Source organism: Cyrtonyx montezumae, unplaced genomic scaffold (genome assembly GCF_038088225.1).
Source record: "Cyrtonyx montezumae isolate F1298 unplaced genomic scaffold, pur_monq_1.0 scaffold_9, whole genome shotgun sequence".
Taxonomy (NCBI): Eukaryota; Metazoa; Chordata; class Aves; order Galliformes; family Odontophoridae; genus Cyrtonyx; species Cyrtonyx montezumae.
Genome location: NW_027072100.1, coordinates 1341422 through 1360692, shown reverse-complemented (window position 1 = coordinate 1360692; position 19271 = coordinate 1341422). Strand labels below are relative to the sequence as shown.

General features: G+C 51.2%; 1 protein-coding gene across 1 annotated transcript in view; it reads left to right on the top strand.

The window, feature by feature from the left end:
- Positions 1-216: 216 nt before the first annotated feature.
- LOC136060170 (rho GTPase-activating protein 39-like) overlaps positions 217-19271 on the top strand; it is a 38258-nt gene continuing 19203 nt past the window's right edge. The window contains exon 1 of the mRNA XM_065754502.1: positions 217-265. Coding sequence (XP_065610574.1) covers positions 217-265 — 49 coding nt within the window. The remainder of the gene's footprint in view (positions 266-19271) is intronic.

Genomic DNA, 19271 nt, shown 5'->3' with positions numbered 1-19271 from the left:
CGGGGCAGCAGCTCTCGGCTGGGCTCCTCGCTCCTCTTTGTCTGGGGGAGAGAAGGGAGAGCCGTGCTGGCAGGCTGCCCGGCATCTCGGTGCAAGGCGCTGGGAACGAGCCGTGTTCCTCCGGAGCGTGAAGTTTTACTGCCTCTTAAACGTCTCCTCCCGCAGCACGCAGATCTGGTTAGTCTGCAGGGAAGAGCGTCCTGGGAGGGGTCACGCATGTCCCGAGAGGGGCTGCGGGACACCAACATCCTGCCGGAGCCAGGCGGTAGCACGGGGTGAGCCCCACATCTGCCCGCGGCCATCGCGGCCGCTGCTTCTGCCTGCGCTGGTGGTGGCGATGGGGCTCAGGGCTGCAGGGAGCTCGTTTCGGGGTACGGAGCCCTCAGAGCCACGCAGCTGTGGGTGAGCCTGGCATTGCTTCTCGTGCTACTGACCCTGACCCGTCCCTGCTGCCCTTCGGGTGTGCTGTTTGCTGGGTCAGTGCACTCCTTATCTGTTAGATGGAGGCTCTTTGGAGCGATGCTGAGGTTGTGGTGGATTGCAGGAATGCAGATTTTGCAGCCAGGTTTTTGGTCGGATAGTTCACATGCCTTTGGTATTCACGACAGGTTTGCTTAGCCGAAACAGATGTCTTGGCCTTAGCTGGAAGCGCATAAACTGGAGGGAAGTCCAAGCGTGCTGGCCTGGTGCATTTTGTAACCAAGGGAATTTTATGGCCCTTCTTGTGATGCAAAGGCTGCTTTCAGCGTGACAGTTACTGGATCTGCAGCTGAAAACCTTGCATAAGACTTGCACGTGTAGTGTGCCAACCAGGGTGCGGAATCTGGTTCACTTGATGCTGCCCTACTTTAGGGGCAGATATGTCCCATTCAGCTTATTTACCTGGTCTCGAAAATGCGAGCTCTGATGCGAGGGTGGGGGGAGGCGAGGCTGCGGCTGCTGCACTGAACTGAGCAGCTCTCTCGGTGGGTAAGAAAACCTTGCCAGTATCATGTATTTGTGTTTGAGCTTCAAGGCACTTATTTTTCTATCAATCCCAGTGTTCTTTTGGGCTCAGCTCTATAGGATCAGGGCAGCTGCCTGTGGTGGCAGACAGCTGAAGTCTTGTGTAGGACAGACAGCTTTTTTTTTCCCCCAGTAAAGCTACAGGGAAGGAGCTGGCCAGTGCCATTGGGACCGAGAGGAGGACTGTATGATCCAAACTAGCTCTGATGGAATTGCTCCTGTAATGAAAGATAAGGAAGCAGCAGCTGCTGTGGGATTCTGGCTTTTTTTGACCCAGGAGGCTTTCCTTGTCTTTTTTCCCCTCCTTTTCCCCCAGCGGTACAGTTTAATGAAAATTCATGAGCTCCTTTGAAGTTGCGAAAAGATGAGTCATGTATGTGTTTCTTGATAGGTGAATGCTCTGGTTAGCGTGTGGCTTGCTTGCCGTGCTGCCCCTGAGAAGCAGGCTGTCCAGCTCGGGGCTGGCGTTTTGTCGGCGTGGTTTTGGCTGCTGGAAGCGAGGAGCCCTGGGAAGGAGGAGGTGCGGAGGGCTGGGCTGCGGGCCCCTGCTGGGGGGAAGGATCGCCTCGGGTGCTACCGAGGGTGCTTGTTTGGTGGGAAACCTGTGGATCCGGCTGCCCTTTTAATCTGATTAATGCCAAATAAAAAGGATTCCTGTGCTTTATGTTCTGATTACAATGATACCGAAAGTAAGGCTCTTAATTTTGCTGTTAAGTCTCAATATCCTGAGTAATGAGTTTGTTGCAGCTATTTAATTCAGGATTTAATATGCTTTCGAATACCAGAACTAGGCTAGCTTGTGTGTCTTTTTTTTCTTTCTTTTGTTGCTGTTGTTGCTTTCCCAGCAGCTTTAATTTAGCAGCGAGTGAAAGCGGCCGCAGCCCGGCAGCCTGCCCCAGCCCTGGGCTGGCTCCTGTGGCACCACTCACTTGTGGCTTTGCGGTCAAGGGCTCTTCTGGTTTTGACGGAGCATCTGAACCTCCTGCTGCTGTTCAGCCCGGGCCCTGCACATCCTCTGACTGGCTTTGCCAGCCCTGTTCTGCTTCATGCTCGTCTTAGCTGTCTTACGTAAGTCCCTGAATAAATAAATGTCTTCTCTGTGGCGAGCCGTGACCGCAGGAGAAGCTCCTGCTCCCAGCAGCTTATCCCACGCTCTTCTGCTGGGTGAGCCTATTCCTGGCTGAGCGCTCTGGTCCCCGTGTTATGTGAGCCAGGTTAGTAAGGTCTCTGCTTTCTCAGATATAAGCACAGGTGTTGGAGGTTATCAGCAGGCTGACCCCTGCCCTGTGGAACTGCTGCTGGAGCCATTAGTGAGAGTGCCAGTGTGGTTTACTGGGATGTGGTGGTTTAGAACTGAAAGACAGACTGACTGTAGGTGGAAACAGATGTGTGCTTTCTCTCCAGTGGCTCTGCTGGTGGGGGTGGAGGGGGTGCAGGCTGTGCAGGACAGGGTGGTCCTCTCATGCACTGTGAGTGCTGTCCTTTCCCAGCTGCTCTCAGCAGGCTCTGCTGCAGGCCCTGGGGAAGGATCTGTGCCTGTTGCTCTGGTGTGTGACTATGCAGGTTAAGCCTGGTCTTGGAGAAGCACCTTCAGACACACCAGACTCTTCTGATGGTAACTAATCAGAAGTTCAAAGGAAAGAAGCAGCATTTCCTCCTTCTCTGTGGTCTCCTTTCCCAGCACTTCCATTCCTGTTGTACTACCCAAGTGGCTTCCTTGGTGGATGATGTAATTACCTGATGAAAGCTTTCTAGCATCTCCTAAATACGTCAGAATTTGAAGTGCTCCATTTAGGCTTGATCAGTCGTTTTCAGATCGAGCCTGATTATTTGTGCCTTGTTGTGACATGCCTCCTTTAAAAAAGCCCTCCAGGCAGATTTGAGCAGTTAGTGAAGTACCTCTTGTTTGTAATAAAAATAAATTCCAGAACAGACTTTGGGATCTGGTTTTAGCTGGATTCCTAGAGGGTTTCCAAGCTCTGCTGTCATAATTTACATATTTAATGTTAATTCCTTTCTGTCCAGGTAAGCAGAGAAACAGTTTACTTGTGGGAAAAGTGGATTTAATGATCAAGCAACCTATTATACCTCTTCAGACCTCAGTCATGAGTGTCTGCTGAAGCGAGCTCTCTGATTTATTTTTTTACACATTTCATGGGGGAGAGTAGTTTTCTGCTTTGTGCAACTTCTTAAAGCATTTAATGCTTTCCTCCCTCTCCAGAAACCAACTGAAGCAGCAGACGTGGGGTCCATCTGGCTCACGCATCTGGAATTAGGCACTCTAGGTCAAGAGAAATTTTTCTGTGCTTGGTGTTTTTCCTTCAATTGGTCTTTCCCTCGTGGGAAAATCTGAAAAAACATGATTATTCGGGATATATTCTCTCATCCAAATTACTGTTCCAAGTGCTTGAGGTTACTGATACGAGGAATAGCACCATTTTATATTTCCAGCTGAACGTTGACCAGCAGATTCTTGTGTAGGGGGTAACAGATGTATCCCAGGTACTGTCTGAAGTGTTTTTCTCTGCATGTTGCTGGCTGGCGTTGTTTTGGCTGTGCAATAGCCCATAGAGGTTTGGGGAGCTTTTAATGAGGATACAGGAGATCCAAATCACAAATCTTCTAAAACAGAGGTTTATCAGCATCTTTTTCAGTCGCTGGTGGCAGATAAAAGACTGATCCTACGCAGGGGATTTGAGCTTTTGCTCTACTTTGCCTTCCTAGATGTAAAGTCCCTGATGTGAGATGACTTGAGGAGCTCAGCAAGCACCCTGCTCCTGCATGTGCTGTTCCAGCTTGGAGCTGGGTGTTCCAGGGCCCCTCTAAACTGACCTTTTTCTTAGCTGCAGGGTTTATGATCTACTAAGAGCAAACAAACCTGCCCTGGGCTCGTTTGTATGTAACGTGGCAGATGTGGGATGCTGCCATAAGGCGCTTTGCTTTGGCAGATGGAGCTGCTTCCTACCTGGGCAAACAAGGTTGCTGCCTTCTGTCTGAAAACCATGATAGGAGCAGAAAAGATGCAGTGTAGTGGGGCTTTGTCTTCTCAGAGATCACAAGCCAGTGATGCAGGGCCAGTTGCTCTGTAGCAGGGATAAAGCAGGAATAACTTCCTTTGGTAGGACTGTTTTTATTTTTTTTTTTGTTCTTATGACTCTGTCACTAGTGATACTAAGAGAAACCCAGTGCTGTCTGAGTTGGGAATGTGCTCAACAAATCTCCTTTAACCAGGTGAGGTTCAGCCATGCTGCTGTGTTTGACTCGTAGTCATTGCACGTGGCTTTTCATGTGTAGCAGCAGCCAGGACTTGCTCGAGAATAAGGTTAGATTGTCTTGAAATTCAGTAACAAACTGAAGCTAAAGATAGAGTTATCATTGGAAACTTGATGGTGAAGTAATTAAGCTCAGACCCCAGGGATGAAGCGCAGTGTTTCTTCCTCACTGGCAGTTGATGTCAGCTTTTAGTGCTGCTGCAGCCAACTGCTCCTGGCCCAGGTTTGCTGGCTGCTACCAGCTGTTCTGGTGCCTGTTCCTTCCCCTCTTAATCTGCGTGTGCAGCTTTACCTGCTCTGACTTTGTCCCCCGGTTCGTGTTTGAGGTGGTGTGGGAAGTAACAAGTACTGTGAGGGTTCCAGCAGGGGAGGAGGCATGGCTAGGTCCTGCTGCCGGGAGGCTGACTGCTGCCACCCAGGCTCCATTAATGTGTGTTTGAACAGAAGCTCAACTTCCAGCTTCAGTTTCAACATGCTGGGTTGTCATAAAACTGTAAATGCCTTATTTGGTCCTATCCTGGTATGTCTGCTTCCTCTTCTTAGATATTGTAGTTCTTTAGTTGTCCTTTGATAGATACCCAGCTGTGTTATCAGGCATACTGTCTAGCACTTTGTTCCCTAGCTGCAGTAATTGGGTTTGGGCTCTATTTTTTTTATTAGGCTATCCGTTGCTCTAAGCTATGGTGAGCAGAGCGGCTCTGAGTGTCTTCTGAATTCTTGGTGATGAATCAACAGCAAGTGAAGAAAGGGATGTGAGGGTGCACAGCCCGGAGCAAGTCTGAGTTTGCTGGGTACGTGTCTAGCACGAGGAGTGCTTATTGCATGCCTCAGGACAGATGCTGTGTACGTTGGATACACTGGCACATTCTCCTAGTGATTTGAACTGTCCTAATGCAGTGGATTGTCTTGTTACTGTATGAGTGGGTTGTGGTACAGAGAAGGAGCATGAAGGATGTGTTGGTAGGGCTGCAACTTTTTGCCTGGGTTGGTGCTTGGCTGGCCCCTCTTGGGCTTCACCTGTGAAGAGTACTAAGAGTAGAGGATTATGATTTCAACTTGGAAACTGTTGATACTGGAAAAAAGATAATTTTCACAAAATCAGTTTTAACATCACTGAAAATGAGGGCAGAAAGCCAGCTGTGGGTTTAGGAGTTTCTGAGCTGTGGGTTTAGGAGCTGCTGAGGATGTGCCTGGTGTACTTTCAGCTCAGCTGAATTTCCCAAAGCTGCAACTTAGAAGTCCTATACCCTAGTTTGAGGTTTTGGAGACTGAAGCCTTCTCCAAAGAGAAGGGATGGCAGTAAGAATGGAAAAGTAAGGCTGATATTCTTCTGTGGCTGAAGCTATGCACTGCCACATGTGTTCATTCAGGATCTAGGCCCCTCCAGTGAAATGGTTGAGTTCACAAAAGCAAGGGAAAAACAACTGCTTATTTCGTTTGCAAGCTACGTGAATTTGGTGCACAGTTTGGGGAGGGCTGATGTACTTATGCTGTTGGTGCTGGGGATGTACAGTGCTGAAGGAGCGTGGGGGAACAGCTGAGGGGAATGGGATTAAAGTTGCTGTTAAAGCCTGAGCTGAGGGCTCTTGTCTGGAAATGCCAAGGCATTATCATCTCCTGTGATCCTCATTCCAACCTTCTGCCACAGAGGAGACTTCAGGTACTTTGTGGAGACTTGGCCCTCAAATGCCCAAACCCCACTGGAAGAGTGCAGCTTGGGTGCAAAGCTGCTTTGTTGGGATCTGAAGGAGAGGTCTCTGTGTCTCCAAGATTTCCTGCCTGGACCCTCAGTGAGTGACTTCTTGGGCTGCGATGCAGCGTCTGCTGGTGTTGCCTGTGCCTATCCTCCTCACTGTGCCTGTGTGCTTGTACTTTATTTGGTTTTGGAGGGGTGAAATCACTTTTGTCTCCATTTGGATGGGGAAAAGCTTCTGCTCAGCTGCGTGAGCTATTTGTGTGTGCTTGCAATGGCAGCAGTTTCTCAGTAACCGTGTGTTGTTGATGCAGAATGAGCTGTTGAGGGGATAGAGGGAAGCTTTGTCTTTCTGCAAAACACGAAGACCTCAGGCTAAAAGGGGTTGAGAGCTGGGTGACTGCCAGGCAGCTTGGTGTAATAGCGTGGAGTCAAACATAAAATGTAGAAGAGGGTGACAGAAGTGCTCGTTGGCCTGGGAGCTGCATGCTGGGCTTCTGGGTTTCCTGCTGCACTGGAGGCACTTTGAGGAGGAACAATTTCAGGAGATGCTCCCAAATGGGACACCATGTGTATCTTGTACTTGGGGCTCTGAAGTAGAGTATGGTGGCACCAGCTGTGTTCCTGTGTCCATCCTCGCTTTGGTGCCTGCTGGGAGCAGAGCTCTGGTGCCCAGAAATGGCAGCCACCCCTTGGAAGGGTGAAGAGAGCACACATTTAATTGGAACCTCTGCTGTCTGTGGTACTGTGGGTTTCTTCGAGTTGAACATTTGGGGCTGTTTGGATCCCAGCAAGGTTTCTCACAGGGCTGCTGCAGTGCTGCTTTCCTGCTCTCTGCTACCAGCTGGGCCTGGGTTGGAAGCTGCACTTCTTGTCGAGGATTTGGTGGGGTTGTAGATGTGATGTGAATTAGTTAGTTCCCAAGACTGCTGGAGCCCACATACTGCAGTGGCCGCAGGCTGAGGCCACGAGGCCTCCTGCTGCAGCACAGTGTCCCTTCCCTGGGGAAGCCCCATCTGCGAGCACAAGTGTCCTTGTGGTTCCCAGGCTGTGCTGGCTGCTCTCGGTGGAGAAGCTGTTGGTGGCCCAGCAGCACCTGGGATGGAGGATGAAGGGAAGTGTGGCTGCAGCGCTGGGGCACAGCGGGCGGGCAGGGGCTGGAGGAGCACTGCCCTTCATCTCTGCACCTGCTGACTGCTGACAGAAGGCAGCAAGGAAAGTAATGAGCAGCTGGGAGATGAGTTTTTTTTTTTTCCTCATGCTTCAAACAAAAATTGATTGGTGACTTTTAAATTCAAAGTAAATTCAAAGCTATCTCTGCCTCAGCCTGCTCTGCAGCGTGCTGGCAGCTGGGCCGGACTCTTGTCTCCTGCAGGACCTGGGCAGGAGCCACAGCTCTGTGCTCAGCGGTGCTGGGGACATGGGAGGATCTCCAGGCTGGGGCTGCTGATGGTGTGGGGCTGTCCTGCCTGGCCCAGCTTCCATGGCAGAAGCTGCAGATATCTCACTTTGGGCATCTGGAAACTGAGAATGTGCAATTACATATGGAAACTTGGTGTGTACGTGTCCAGGAGCAGCCAGCATAGCTCCAAGCCTGGGAATGTGATGGGCAGCTTTAATGAAATTGATGAGACTTGTCTGCTCTGCTGCAGAGCTGGCACCCTCCCCTAAGTCTGCTAAATGGGGCTTCTTCTCGTGGCAGCCTTGTCAGAGCCCTGCTGCTGGCCTGCCTTGTACGGCTCTGTCCTGCTGCTGGGAAGCTGATAGGAGTGGAGGTGGTATGGGAGTTATTTGGGGGTGGCATTGGCAGCTCAGGAGGAATGGATACCTCCACTGAGAAAAGGTCAAATACTTTTTTTTTCTCTTTGAAAGAGAGAGAAGGAAATTGGCAGGGAAAGAAGAGGAGTGGTGGAATGAGAAGGACGTTGGTCATAAAGGGCATGCTGTACTCAGACAAGGTGATAAAACTTCCGATCCCTGACATTCTGTGATTATGTGTGAAGGACGGGTATGTATTGCAGCATGTTATATGCAAAAGCAAAATGAGGCAGGCCAAAATAGGACTTTTGAAGGATAGGCTTAAAGTGATTCCCATCTATTCAATTGCATCAGAAACCTTTAGAGACATCATGGCAGAAGTGTGTGGAAGACACATAAGGTAAAGCCATCACAGAAAATCATAACCACTTTTTGTCCATCTTGACTCCTGTGGAGGAGCTTTGTAGTACAGCAAACTAGAAGCCCTCTGTAGAACAGCTGTCTGAGATTGTTTTGTCAAATATCAATGGAAGTGGCTTTAAAGCAAATGGAGGAACTGATAAGAAGCTAAGGAGCGCTAACTCAAGAGCTGTAGGATCTTAAATATGAAATTGTTGGGATATTTTTATAGGTAAACGGTTCATTAAGTGCCCTCAATACCGTCCAAATTGATGCTGGAGTATGTGATGGCAGTTTTTAAAGGTGGAGGTCCGTGCCAGGTGGCTCAGTGTCTGCCCACCGTGCTGCTGGGAGGGTCATGGGGCTGCAGACCTCTGGGTCTTACCTCAAGTGTATGAGTGTCTGTGATAAGGAACAAGATTACTGAGGGCATGGCCAAGTGCATCCTGTTGGAAAAGGGTTAGCAGCCCCCTTTGAAGGCAAGCCCTTCCTCATGGAGCTGCTGGAGCTTGGGGACCACACAGATAAGAGATCTCATAGAATTCATTTTTGAGTTTTCAAACAGCCTTCAACACTTTTCTACCAAACACTTGAAAGAAATAAAGCTGCTGCAGTGGAAAAGTCCTGTTATGAACCCAGGGCTCGTTAAAGCACAGGATGCAGAGGGTAGGACTTAATGGCTATTCTTGAGCATGGAAGGGGAGCTGGCAGACTCCTCTAGGATTGGTTTACAACTGATCAGTGACCTTGGGCACGGAGGAGTGCAGTGCAAGCCCTCCAGGCTTGTAGACGACTTAAATTCCTTCAGGATGGTTGTATACCTCACAGAAGAAGTAGAAATGCAGAAGTGTCATAGAGTCATCCAGTGCCAAACTGCTGTGAAATCATCACCTCTGTGCACAGTGGTGGCTCACACAGCCAGTGAAGTGTGGGTCACCATTAGCAAGGGAGGTAAGAACAAAGTAGAAGGCATTGCTTTAGCCTCTGTAACACGTTGGTGCACATGTATCCTGCCATGTGGTGTTGGAGGCACTGCAGAGGAAGATAGCTAACGTGGCTGCGAGATGGAGCTGCTGTACGTATGATGAGAGGGGCTCCTTGGTTTGGGTAGGAGAGGATGTGGGGTCTGAGATGGTCAAAGTGTACCAAATTGTGAAGGCAATAATTAAGTTGAATTTTGATCTACTAAGTATTGTGACACTAGTACTAGGGACGCTTGATGAAACTTACTGGAGATTGATTTTCTAAGTTTATTGTCTCAGGAGGCTGTGGAGGCAAAAGGCATCAGCAAAGTTTTTTTGTTTGGTTTTTTTTTCATTAAAAAAAATTAGATTGCCTTAAGGGCTTAAGGGTCCAAACCAGACACTGATTTGCCTTAAGGGTCCAAACCAGACACTGATTTGCCTTAAGGGTCCAAACCAGACACTGATTTGCCTTAAGGGTCCAAACCAGACACTGAAGAGCTCAGCCAGGGATGTACCCTCTAGTATCCATAATACACGTGTGGATTCAGAGGGGATAAGGAAGGAGGTGAAGAGAGGTATGCCCAGGTGGTGTGCTGTCCTGCCAGCTTGGCTGTGTGTGGGATGGAGGGATAGCTGGGAGCCCAGAGCACGTTTCTTAAATTCTTGTGTGGTTCCAGGAAACAACATTAAGCAGGAATTTGGGCAGATACGGCATGTCAGTGTGGATTTCATAGACCAAAATGCCAGCCTTACAATTTTGTTAGCATGTGGAAGGCCTTCGTGAGCACACGGCAGGGTGCTTCAGTGGGAGGATCTAATGGGTCTTCTGATATGATTTGAGTGATATCTGGCCCACAAGTTTTCAAGAAACATCCATCATGTGATGCTTGGATGAGTAACTGTTACAGGAGAGGTTACAACGCTTAGGAGTAGGCTGACAGCTTTGACAATGGGGGGAAGTCGCTGGTGGAGCCCAGACAGGATCTGTGCTGCTCAGAGTGCTTGTGAATGACCTAGAAAAGGGATGGGAGAGGCAAGTGGGAAGAGTGCTGCAGAACCATGTTCAGGGGTGGGCTCTCAGCAGAGGAGGCAAGAAATCCTGAGTACTGCCATTCTGAAATGAGATTGGGGTAGCAGGGGGTGCTGCGGAAGCATTGATGCAGCTCTTGGTTGCACCAGAGGAAGGAAACTGGCTGTTGTGGAGAGCTGAGCGAAGAATGGGAAAATCGTGACACAGCTGCACTTTGAGGTTAAGTGTGTGTCAAGGCATCCCATCTCAGGAGAGCCCCTGCTCCAAGCTGACGGGAGTAGGAGAAGTCTCTGTGCTTTTTTGCTCGTTTTTAATGTCCCGGGCCCATGCAGTGTGCTGGAGTCAGATGGGCGCTGCCTCGGTGGGCAGCTGGTACAGAGGGGAGCTGGTGGAAGCCCAGGCCTCTGTCCCGCTCTGCTTGCTGACTGCACACTGCTGCTGTTGATGCTTCCTGTGGCAGCTTGCAGAATTTGCCCCCGTTTTGCCGCTTTCCTTAGCGCTGCTGAAAGTGAAAAGCTCAATTCTGGACCGAGTGCAAGCTAATAAATGCTTTGGTGTTTGGTGAGAGAAGACAAAAGGAACTTGTTTTGGGCACCAAATCAAAAAGTAAATTGTTCTCACACCACTGTTCGCCGTTACCATGTATAGCAGTCACTGCCATGGCAACAGATATTTTCAAGATCCAGCCAAGATCTTGCAGGGCTGCAGCATAACTTCTGATACTTGCTCATTGCGATGCTATTAATAACTGCATTTCCCCCCTCGCCGCCAGGAAGTTTCTTCTTCCTCATGTACCAGGCGTGAGGGATAAGCTCATTGTAAATCAATTGTGGGGAGAAGTGACACTGGGGATTTCCTGCATATTTTCTGTTGTTGTGGAGATCCTGTCTGGAGCTGCCAGCTCTGCAGCTACCTCCGAGCGGAGTGGGGCTGTGCCTATTGTGCTATTTATAAGAAAGCCCAGTCTAATTTTTTCTTTTTCTTCAAACCAGGACAAGCAGATGACTTGGTTTACTCTTCCAGCTATGTGCAGAAGCTGAAGTGTTTATTTCAGTCTGCCTCAGTCCAGGGAAGAACCTCTGGCTGATTGAATGGGGTTGGGGCTGGACTCTGCTCTGCAAGGTGTCTGTACCTATCTCCAGCCATTTCTGAAAGACAAACTTTGCTGCACCTTCCAAACTGTGAATCATCTGCACTTGGCACTGGTTTAGCTTTAGATTCCTCTCTTGTACACTAGGCTTTAAGGTCCCTTCCAACCCAAACCATTCTGTGACTGACTTTCACCCCTCCCAGGAGCAGGTCGTTCTGCTGGCCCAGTCCCCTCTCCCCCCAGATAGAAATGTGGCTGCTGCTGTGAAGGCCTCCCTGCCCCCTCCCTCGCCAACTGGGGAGCAAAAAGGAGTGTCTGATGTTTGCTCTCTGGTTCTTCTTATTTTCTGGATCTCTCAAGTCCTGCAGCTCCTGAGGTTACTGCCTTTGATATCTGTCTTTCCTCAGACAGCAAGGTCCCAGCCTTCTGGGGGCACCCAGCCATTGCATCTAGTTGAACTGACTATTTAATTGATGCTCTGCCATTGAAACCAAGAAAAAAGGAGTAGTTTTTTCCAGGGAAAGCGTGGAACCTTGTATTTTACCAGCCTGCCTGGAGAAGATAATGAACATTGCTGTGCTAAAGGTTGGTCCTAGGTGAGAAATAATTCAGTTGTGTGTTGAAGGAAGTAACTACTTTCCTCCTCCCACTGCTGTCCAAGTTCCTCAACGGGAACGGCTGCAGGTTGTGATCCTGGAGGAGCTGTGGGTGTGCATCCCCACCAGGGCAGCTCGAGGCTGGAGCTGTGGGCCCACCCCACCTGGGCACCCACAAGGAGCAGCTGTGTGCCTTTGGAGCTGGAGACTGAGCTGGGGCTGAGGCTCTGGCTTCTTGCTGACTCTCATGAAGATGAATCCCACTTTTGTTTCTGCCAAGAGGTGAGAGCAAATGCAGGTTTGGAGCTCCAGCACTCGCTGCACTTTGGAAGCGTGAGAGTGTGGGGATGTTTGTTTTTTAAAAGGCTGTCACTGTGTTTTGGGGCAAGGTTGAGCTGCACAGTCTTTGTTTCTCATTAAATCAAGCCAGATCTTATTAGTGACAAAGCACCAGCACTATACATGAGTAGCATTTTTGTTCGTGGGAAGTTTGGAGGTGTTACTATAGTCACTGCTCATTTTACTAGCACTGACACAGGTGTGTGGTGCCCAGCTCTTGGCTGAGGCTGCTGCCCAGGGCATTATGTTTTGGAGGTCATCAGGCAAGGAGTCCCTGTTCAGAGCAGCATTTCTGCATTTCCATGCACCTTTCCTTTTTTATTTTTTTCTGCTTATTATGTCAAACTTCAAAAACAATGGAAAAGAAATGAAATGCACTGTGGGTTTTTTCCCCAGCCACCGGCTCACTCAGCTATAGGTGAGCGTTGCGGAGGTGCCCTGCTCTCTGCCCCATCCTGCCGGGTGCATGGGGCACGCAGTGCTTTCTGCAGGCAAACAAACACAATGAAATCAGTTCCTCACAGAAAGAGGTTTTTCACTTATTGTTTTATGAAGGGTTTATGAACTCTGTGGCTGAGACTTGGGCTATTTATTTACCGCTTCTTTGCCCGTGCCAGAGGAAATTAGTGTGCTTGGCCGGGGGGAAGCGATGCTGACGCTGGAGCAGCTCCTCCGCATGGCGTCCTGCAGGGATGTTTCCTCATCGCAGCTATGGGAGCAGAGGAGAGCTGCTCGTTTGCAGGCTTTCCTGTTGCTTTTGATTCGTGGCCAAATTCCTTCATGGTCCCAGCACTGCAGTGGTTAATGTGAGTCACGCTCCACAAGCCCAGGCAGCCCAGGCTTTCAAGAGCTCCTCTCCATTTGTTCCTGCTGAGCTTTTTTCAAGGAGTCAGCGGGGACAGCTGCAGCCAGAGAGATTTGCGGAAGAATGAAAGGACCTACAAAAGTGGCGATGGAACACTGTTACCTTTGTTTTATGCTTTTAGCCACCAGTGTCTATGGGTTCTGCCAGCTGAGAAATAACACAGTCCCTTGCAAGCAGCGTCAGTGTTTTGCATGGGTTTTCAAGGGGCTCTGTGTTTCAGCTAATAAATGACTGGCAGCCCTTTAAATGAAGAGAGACAGAGGGCTATTATTTTGCTAATGCCACGCATTTAGGAATGTCACTGCTGCAGATATGTCGCTTTGCACACTGCTGCGTGAAAGCTGTACGGCCTGTGCTCTGGCTGTTTGCGTGGCACAAACAGCTGGCACCCCGTAAGGGCAGGCTGGCTGTGCATGGCTGCAGCCTGCAGGTGCTCCACCCCTAATTACTGCCTCTGCACCTTCTTCTGCAAAGCCGGAGCTGTGGTGGGTACCTTACGGTCTGGTGCAATTACTTTGATGAGTGTCCCGAGAGGCCCTTTCAGTTCTCATCACTGCATGCTCTGTTCAGGCGCCTGCTCAGTCCTGAGTTCCCTGCTGAGGGCTCTCCCCGCTCCATTTCTGTGAGTTTCTTTTCCTGTCCTCTCCAGTCTCTGCTCACCTCTGGCATCCTGCCTCAGTTGGTGTTCTTGGAGTGCCACTCAGCATTCACCTGTGTAGGAAAAATGCATCTCTGCACTTGGCTGCTGGTGCAGTTTGGCCATGCTTGCTGCCTGCTCTCTATTCCTTTCGGTGATGATGATGCAAAAGCTGTTCTCGTTTACTTCTGTATGGAAAACTGCACCATGGAGATCCCCTTTGTGGCTGCTTTTGCCTGTGCTTATGGCCAGGGCAGCAACTGCAAGTCCTTGGCAGGGGGGGAACCCTGAAATCAGCAGCAGTGATACAAGAGACTGTAAAGAGTAAATCTCAGTTCTGAAGCAGCTGGACAACAATCCACATTAATTGGGACCTTTGTCAGTCATTCTTGGAGTGACAGAGCGGGCAGCAAGTGCTGCCTTGTCCTTGAAATAGCAGGAATATCAGGTGACATTACTGACTCTGGCATGGAGTGTGTGCTTGGGACTGGCTGCTTCAACAGAGCTTCTGCCTGCTGGCAGCTGCAGCCCGGTGCCTCCATCCCTATCTGCATGCATGCAGCAGGGTCAGGAAATGCCAGCTTGCTCTGCCTGGCTCTGGTGTACTTCAGTAAACAAATTGTGTTCAGCTTTCAAGTAGCTGAGCGTGTTCTGAAGCGGCAGCCCACTTGGGGGTGCAGAAGGCTCTCGTGCAGGTCCCTGCATCGTCCCAGCTTCATGCACTGTATTGGTCCCCTCCGTGAATAGGAGCAACCCAGCCCTGATCGTGGGGTGAGATGCCCAGATCATCCACCTCCTGGGTGCTTTGAGCCCTACCTCGGCCTGGCCCTGTGTGATGGAGTGCCAGCACAAGCTGCTGGGGTGGGTTAAGCAGGTGTCTGTCCTTGCTCAGTGTCACCTCTCCTGTTTTGGGAGGATGACAGAGTCTGGTGATGCTGTCATCGCTGAAGTGTGGTGCTGGTGCTGCTCTCAGGTTACCAGTGGACCCGACCGCTTGTCCCGGGCTTGGTCTGTGCGTCCTGCAGCCGGCAGGGGGACAGCACCGGGCTGCAGCAGGACACAGCACCTGTGGCCCAGGGGCAGGCACTGGTCAGCACCCAGCCTCCCCATGGCTGCCTCCCCTCCAGTGGCTGGGGCTTGGATGGAGCCACGGAGCCATGCAGCGCATTTTGGATGGAGAGAGAGGGGATGTAAAGTGCCAGTACATTTTTCTGAAACTACTTCTCTAACACTCAGCCCTTAAAAGGAAAAATGGCTCTGCTGCAGCCTTTGCTGGACTTAGGAGGTGCCGCGGTGTCTGGGGCAGAGCAGGGCTTTTGGAGACTGTGCAGCAACTGGGGGTTTTGGCCATGCTCTGAAATGCAAAATAAAAACGCTGAGCGCAGCAGAGAGAGAAATGCAGGGATGCTGTGACAGAAGCTCAAGGGCTGAACAGGTTGTTAGGGCAGATCCCGTAGCCCCAAAACACGTGCTGCTCTGCAGTGTTTTGGGCTCCACGGGGTGTGTTGTTTCCCTGGGTCAGCTGGGACAGGTGCACAGGACCTGCTCCCAACCAGAGCTGTGTGCTCTGCTCCTGCGTGGCTGCCCTGCTGCTGTCGCTGTGTACAAGCCAAGGTGGGCAACATTGAGCAGGGAGCCTGCAGTGTGGGTGCGGGCAGTTTGGGAACAGACGGGGCTGGGAAGGTGCAAGCAGCAGGGGATAAATAAGCAGAAGGCTGCTGAGTTTCTTGTCTGGCATCTCCATCCAGCTTCGTGTGCTAGGACCTTCTCCAGGCAGCACGGGCTCTCTGCTACCTCTTACCCCCACATCAGGGTGCTGAGCTCTTTTCCCCTCTCAGCAGTACACAGCTGCTGCGTCCTGTGCTCAGAAGGTTGCCCTGTTTTGCTCACGAGTGAGCTGAGCGTACGTGCTCAGGCTTGGAGCAGCCATTTGTGCTGTATTTTCACAGTCTGGTCTGTCTCCTGCTAAGCAGAGGTTGATTTGTTTGCACAGTGCTTATTTTTGGAAGCAGGAGAGTCTTTTAGGAACAGGCTGACATTATATTTATTTTAGTTCCTCTATAATTTTTGTTAGAAAGATGCATGTGTATTCAGAATAAGTTCAGAGATTATATATGGGGGAGGTGGGAGGACAGGGTTGCTTTGGGTAGTTTTTTTTCCTAAGACTTAAATTACAGCTTTTCTGGGCTTGGCTGAGGGGAGGCAGTGAGCAAAGAATAGATTGACCGAGCCAGCTGGTGGAGCATCGCAGCAGGCACTGCTGCTGGAGACCTCCTCGGGGGCCCTCCACAACTCCAGGGCACAGATGAGTCTTACAGCTCTTGTCCTGGCTTTGATGTGCAGATCTGAGCAGCTTCCAGCCACCTGAGGGGTCACACTTTCCTCCTTAACACTTAGAGCAAGTGAGGTTTTCCTAATCATCGTCTGTCTGGGTGCTGCTGGTGCCCTCACACACTTTGCAGGGGAAGGGTGTGGGCACATGCGGCCCTCAGCATGGCACTGATGTCAGTCATGCACTCTGCAGCCCACGGGGTGCCCGGGCCAGGAGCAGCACTTCCAGCAGCTCTGGTATGGCACATGCACCCTGCTCAGCTGCTGGGGACTCTCTGGGGCTGCACAGTGCTCTGCTCCCTCTCCGGAGCCCTGGTCACACATCCCACTGGCAGCAATGAAGTGATCAGGGGCGCAAGCATCCTGAGGACAAACCTCTCCTGCTGCCAATGCCAGAGCTGTGGGGCACGCAGAAACCAGAACTGTGCCACTGCAGTGAGCCCTGCCGGGTGCCACGTGCCACGTCCCTGCCTCTGCAGGCTCTGGCTGCATCCCAGTGTGGGGCAGTGGGGCTGTGCTGCATCACACTTCTTCCTGGGATGGGAGCTGCTGGGGCAGCTGGCAATACCCCTGGTGCTGGCAGTGGCTCGTTTTGCCCCAGGGACCGCAGAGCTCCATGGATTTTGAGGCACGTTAGGAGGAAAAGAGAGTTACGGGAAGGCTTCATGCCAGGGGCTAAGTGACTTGGGTAACGGTGGCAAGATGATCAGCTGCCTTGTGGAGCAGTGGTTGTTTGGTTTCTTGGGGTTTCCCCCCTATTCGTTCAGGTGATGTTTTTCTCCCCTTCACTTTCACTTTGTACTTGCAGGATCACGCTGGCCCACAGCTCCTGGTGCTCTTCGTTCACCTGCAGACCAGGAAGGAGCCCTGTGTCCCATCCTTTATGTGCAGCCCTCTTTTTGTGCTGTAAAGCATGACCCTTCAGTTTATTTAAAACACTTATTCTCTCCTGGACTCACACTAGTGTTATAGTCATTGTGAGAAGGCTGGGTCAGGAGATGTGTTTGTATTGCTCCCTAACTGCTCATTTAATGTTCTTGGGGTGGCTTCTTGTCCCTGCATGAATCAGACCCGTGGGTGCACCCTGAAGAGCCTTGCTGTGCCTGTTCCTGGGGCAGAAGCCCCAGGCGTAGGGTGTCCAGCATCCCGGTTTCAGGGCAGGCCTGGAGTCCACTTTGATCCTTGGAGAGCTTTGTGCTTTCCTAGCTTTGGCTTTGCTGGTAAAGCTGGGGGGGGGGTGGACCCACCTGCAGTTCTGTGTACAGTGCAGCCATGTGCTGTAGATGCCATGCTATGTTCTTTCAGGCTGAAATTGCCTTTTAGTTAGGATTGTTATTTCTTTATTATTTATTATCTTCCTTGACCAACTGAGGCCCCACAGGAGTGGCAAGCAGAACGGACCCAAGCGTACCTCTTTGTTTCTGAAGGAGCAAAGTCTGCAGATATAAATCATGCCTGTCCCAGGGGCAGGCGGGATGGAGCCGCACCTTGGCCTTTTACCTGCTCTGTTTGTGCACTGCTCCGTGCAAACCAGGTCTGCGATGGCTGGGCCTTCGGCTGCTTGGCCACACACTGTGCTTGTGCTTTGCACACCTGCCTTGTGGGGCTGTGCGTGGGACCCCAGCGGTCCCGCAGCCCACCAGCATGTCTGTGTGCGAGCGCGCTTGGAGCCTGAGCGAGTGGCTGGAGCTGGGGCCTATTTGCAAACTCGGAGGCTTGGGAAGTATTTGTGTATTTACTTAGGATACAAAGGAAGCTTCTGAAACTCTCAGACAATAAAGGAGGATGCACGCTGGGAATGTGTTTTTGTTTTTGGAAGCGAGTGGGGATTTTGTTGAAATTCCTCCTGCCCGCTGCAGGCTGAGCTCTGCTGCCCAGATGGGCGCTCTGGCTCCGTGCAGTGCCTCGCACTGCGGCCGGCCTGTGGGGAATGCTGCGGCCAACGGCGTTTGGTCCCAGTGGAAGGGAAATGGACTAAAGCCAACGCAGCAGTGCCACCGCTGTGACAGTGCTGCTGTGTGGTGGCAGCGAGGGGACTGGGAGTGGGGACAGGGTCCCAACCTGTGCTGCGTGCGGGGTCTGCTGGGCCTTGTTCAGATGGTTCCCAGGAAACTTCTTAGCCTCGTGGTGGGGAGTCTGAATTCATATTTGTGTCCAAGTTACGACCTTATCTCCCTCCAGTCCTGTGTTTATCACGTCTTTCCAGAGTTCCTGATGTTATGTTCCAGACGTGTGGCAGCCCGGTGCTGGCCCTGCTCCAGGAATGTGCTCCTTGCCTTTCCTCCTCTTTCTTTTCATGTGATTGTGATTGTACCCAACTCTTCAGCATTTCAATGTGTTCTGTGCAGATTTTTGCCTCATTAAGCTCGGTAATCCTCAGACCCAAATTTAAGGGGAGCAAAGAGGTCACCAGCTCAAGGCGTCCACTTACGTGTCTTTGCACGCAAAGATAAATGTGGGCTTGTTAAAATGGAAGGCTATAGTTAGCAACGCACACTCAGTCGTGGCTGAGTGCCATGAGAAGGATTCGTTATTTTCAATAGCTTGCACTTAACAGAAAATAGCTGACCTCTCCTCCCTCCCAGGGAGCAGCAGTGTTGGTAGGGCTGGTCGGCGCCTCACATCTTCGTTAATCCTCTTGCTGGCAAAACAGACCCGAGCCATCGTGTTTGTGAATGTTATAGCTCCAGCACTCGGCTGCGTCCCGCAGGGCACTTTCTGCTCTGCCAAGCCAGTGCTGTGTGATGGGCTCCCTCCTCCACCCACCCTCTGCCTGAGCCATGCTCCTGTGGTGTCACGGTTGTGCTGAGCCCGCAGCTCCCAGCAGTTCCCTCCAGGAGCTGCCCACAACTGTGGTCCGAGTCCCCTTCCAGGTCCCCTCTGGCTGTGCCCAGCTGAGCTCTGTCACACCTTGATGCCCTCGGGTGCTCTTGTAGGTCGCTGCTCCATTTGGACCCCCCAGCACTCTGGATGTCTGTCAGCCCCACTTTTCCAGTTCCTTATCCTGTTTTTGCTGCTGTCTCCTGGGATTTCTCCTGCCAGCACTGCTGGGCTCTTCTGATGCCATTCTTCTTTTCTTTGATGCCGTTCTTATGCATAACGCCCTTTGCAGTTCCTGGTGCCCTCGATAACAGCAGTCACTGATTCATTCCTTCTGTGCCTGTCAGTTCTGCTGGCCTGTTTGGGGATGGCCAGGCTAGCTGGGTGCTTCCCATCCCATGGCACAGGGGCTGCCAGCCCTTGAAGTCAATTAGGGGAAGGAAGGCCAGACCTGCAGCACACTTACCTGCA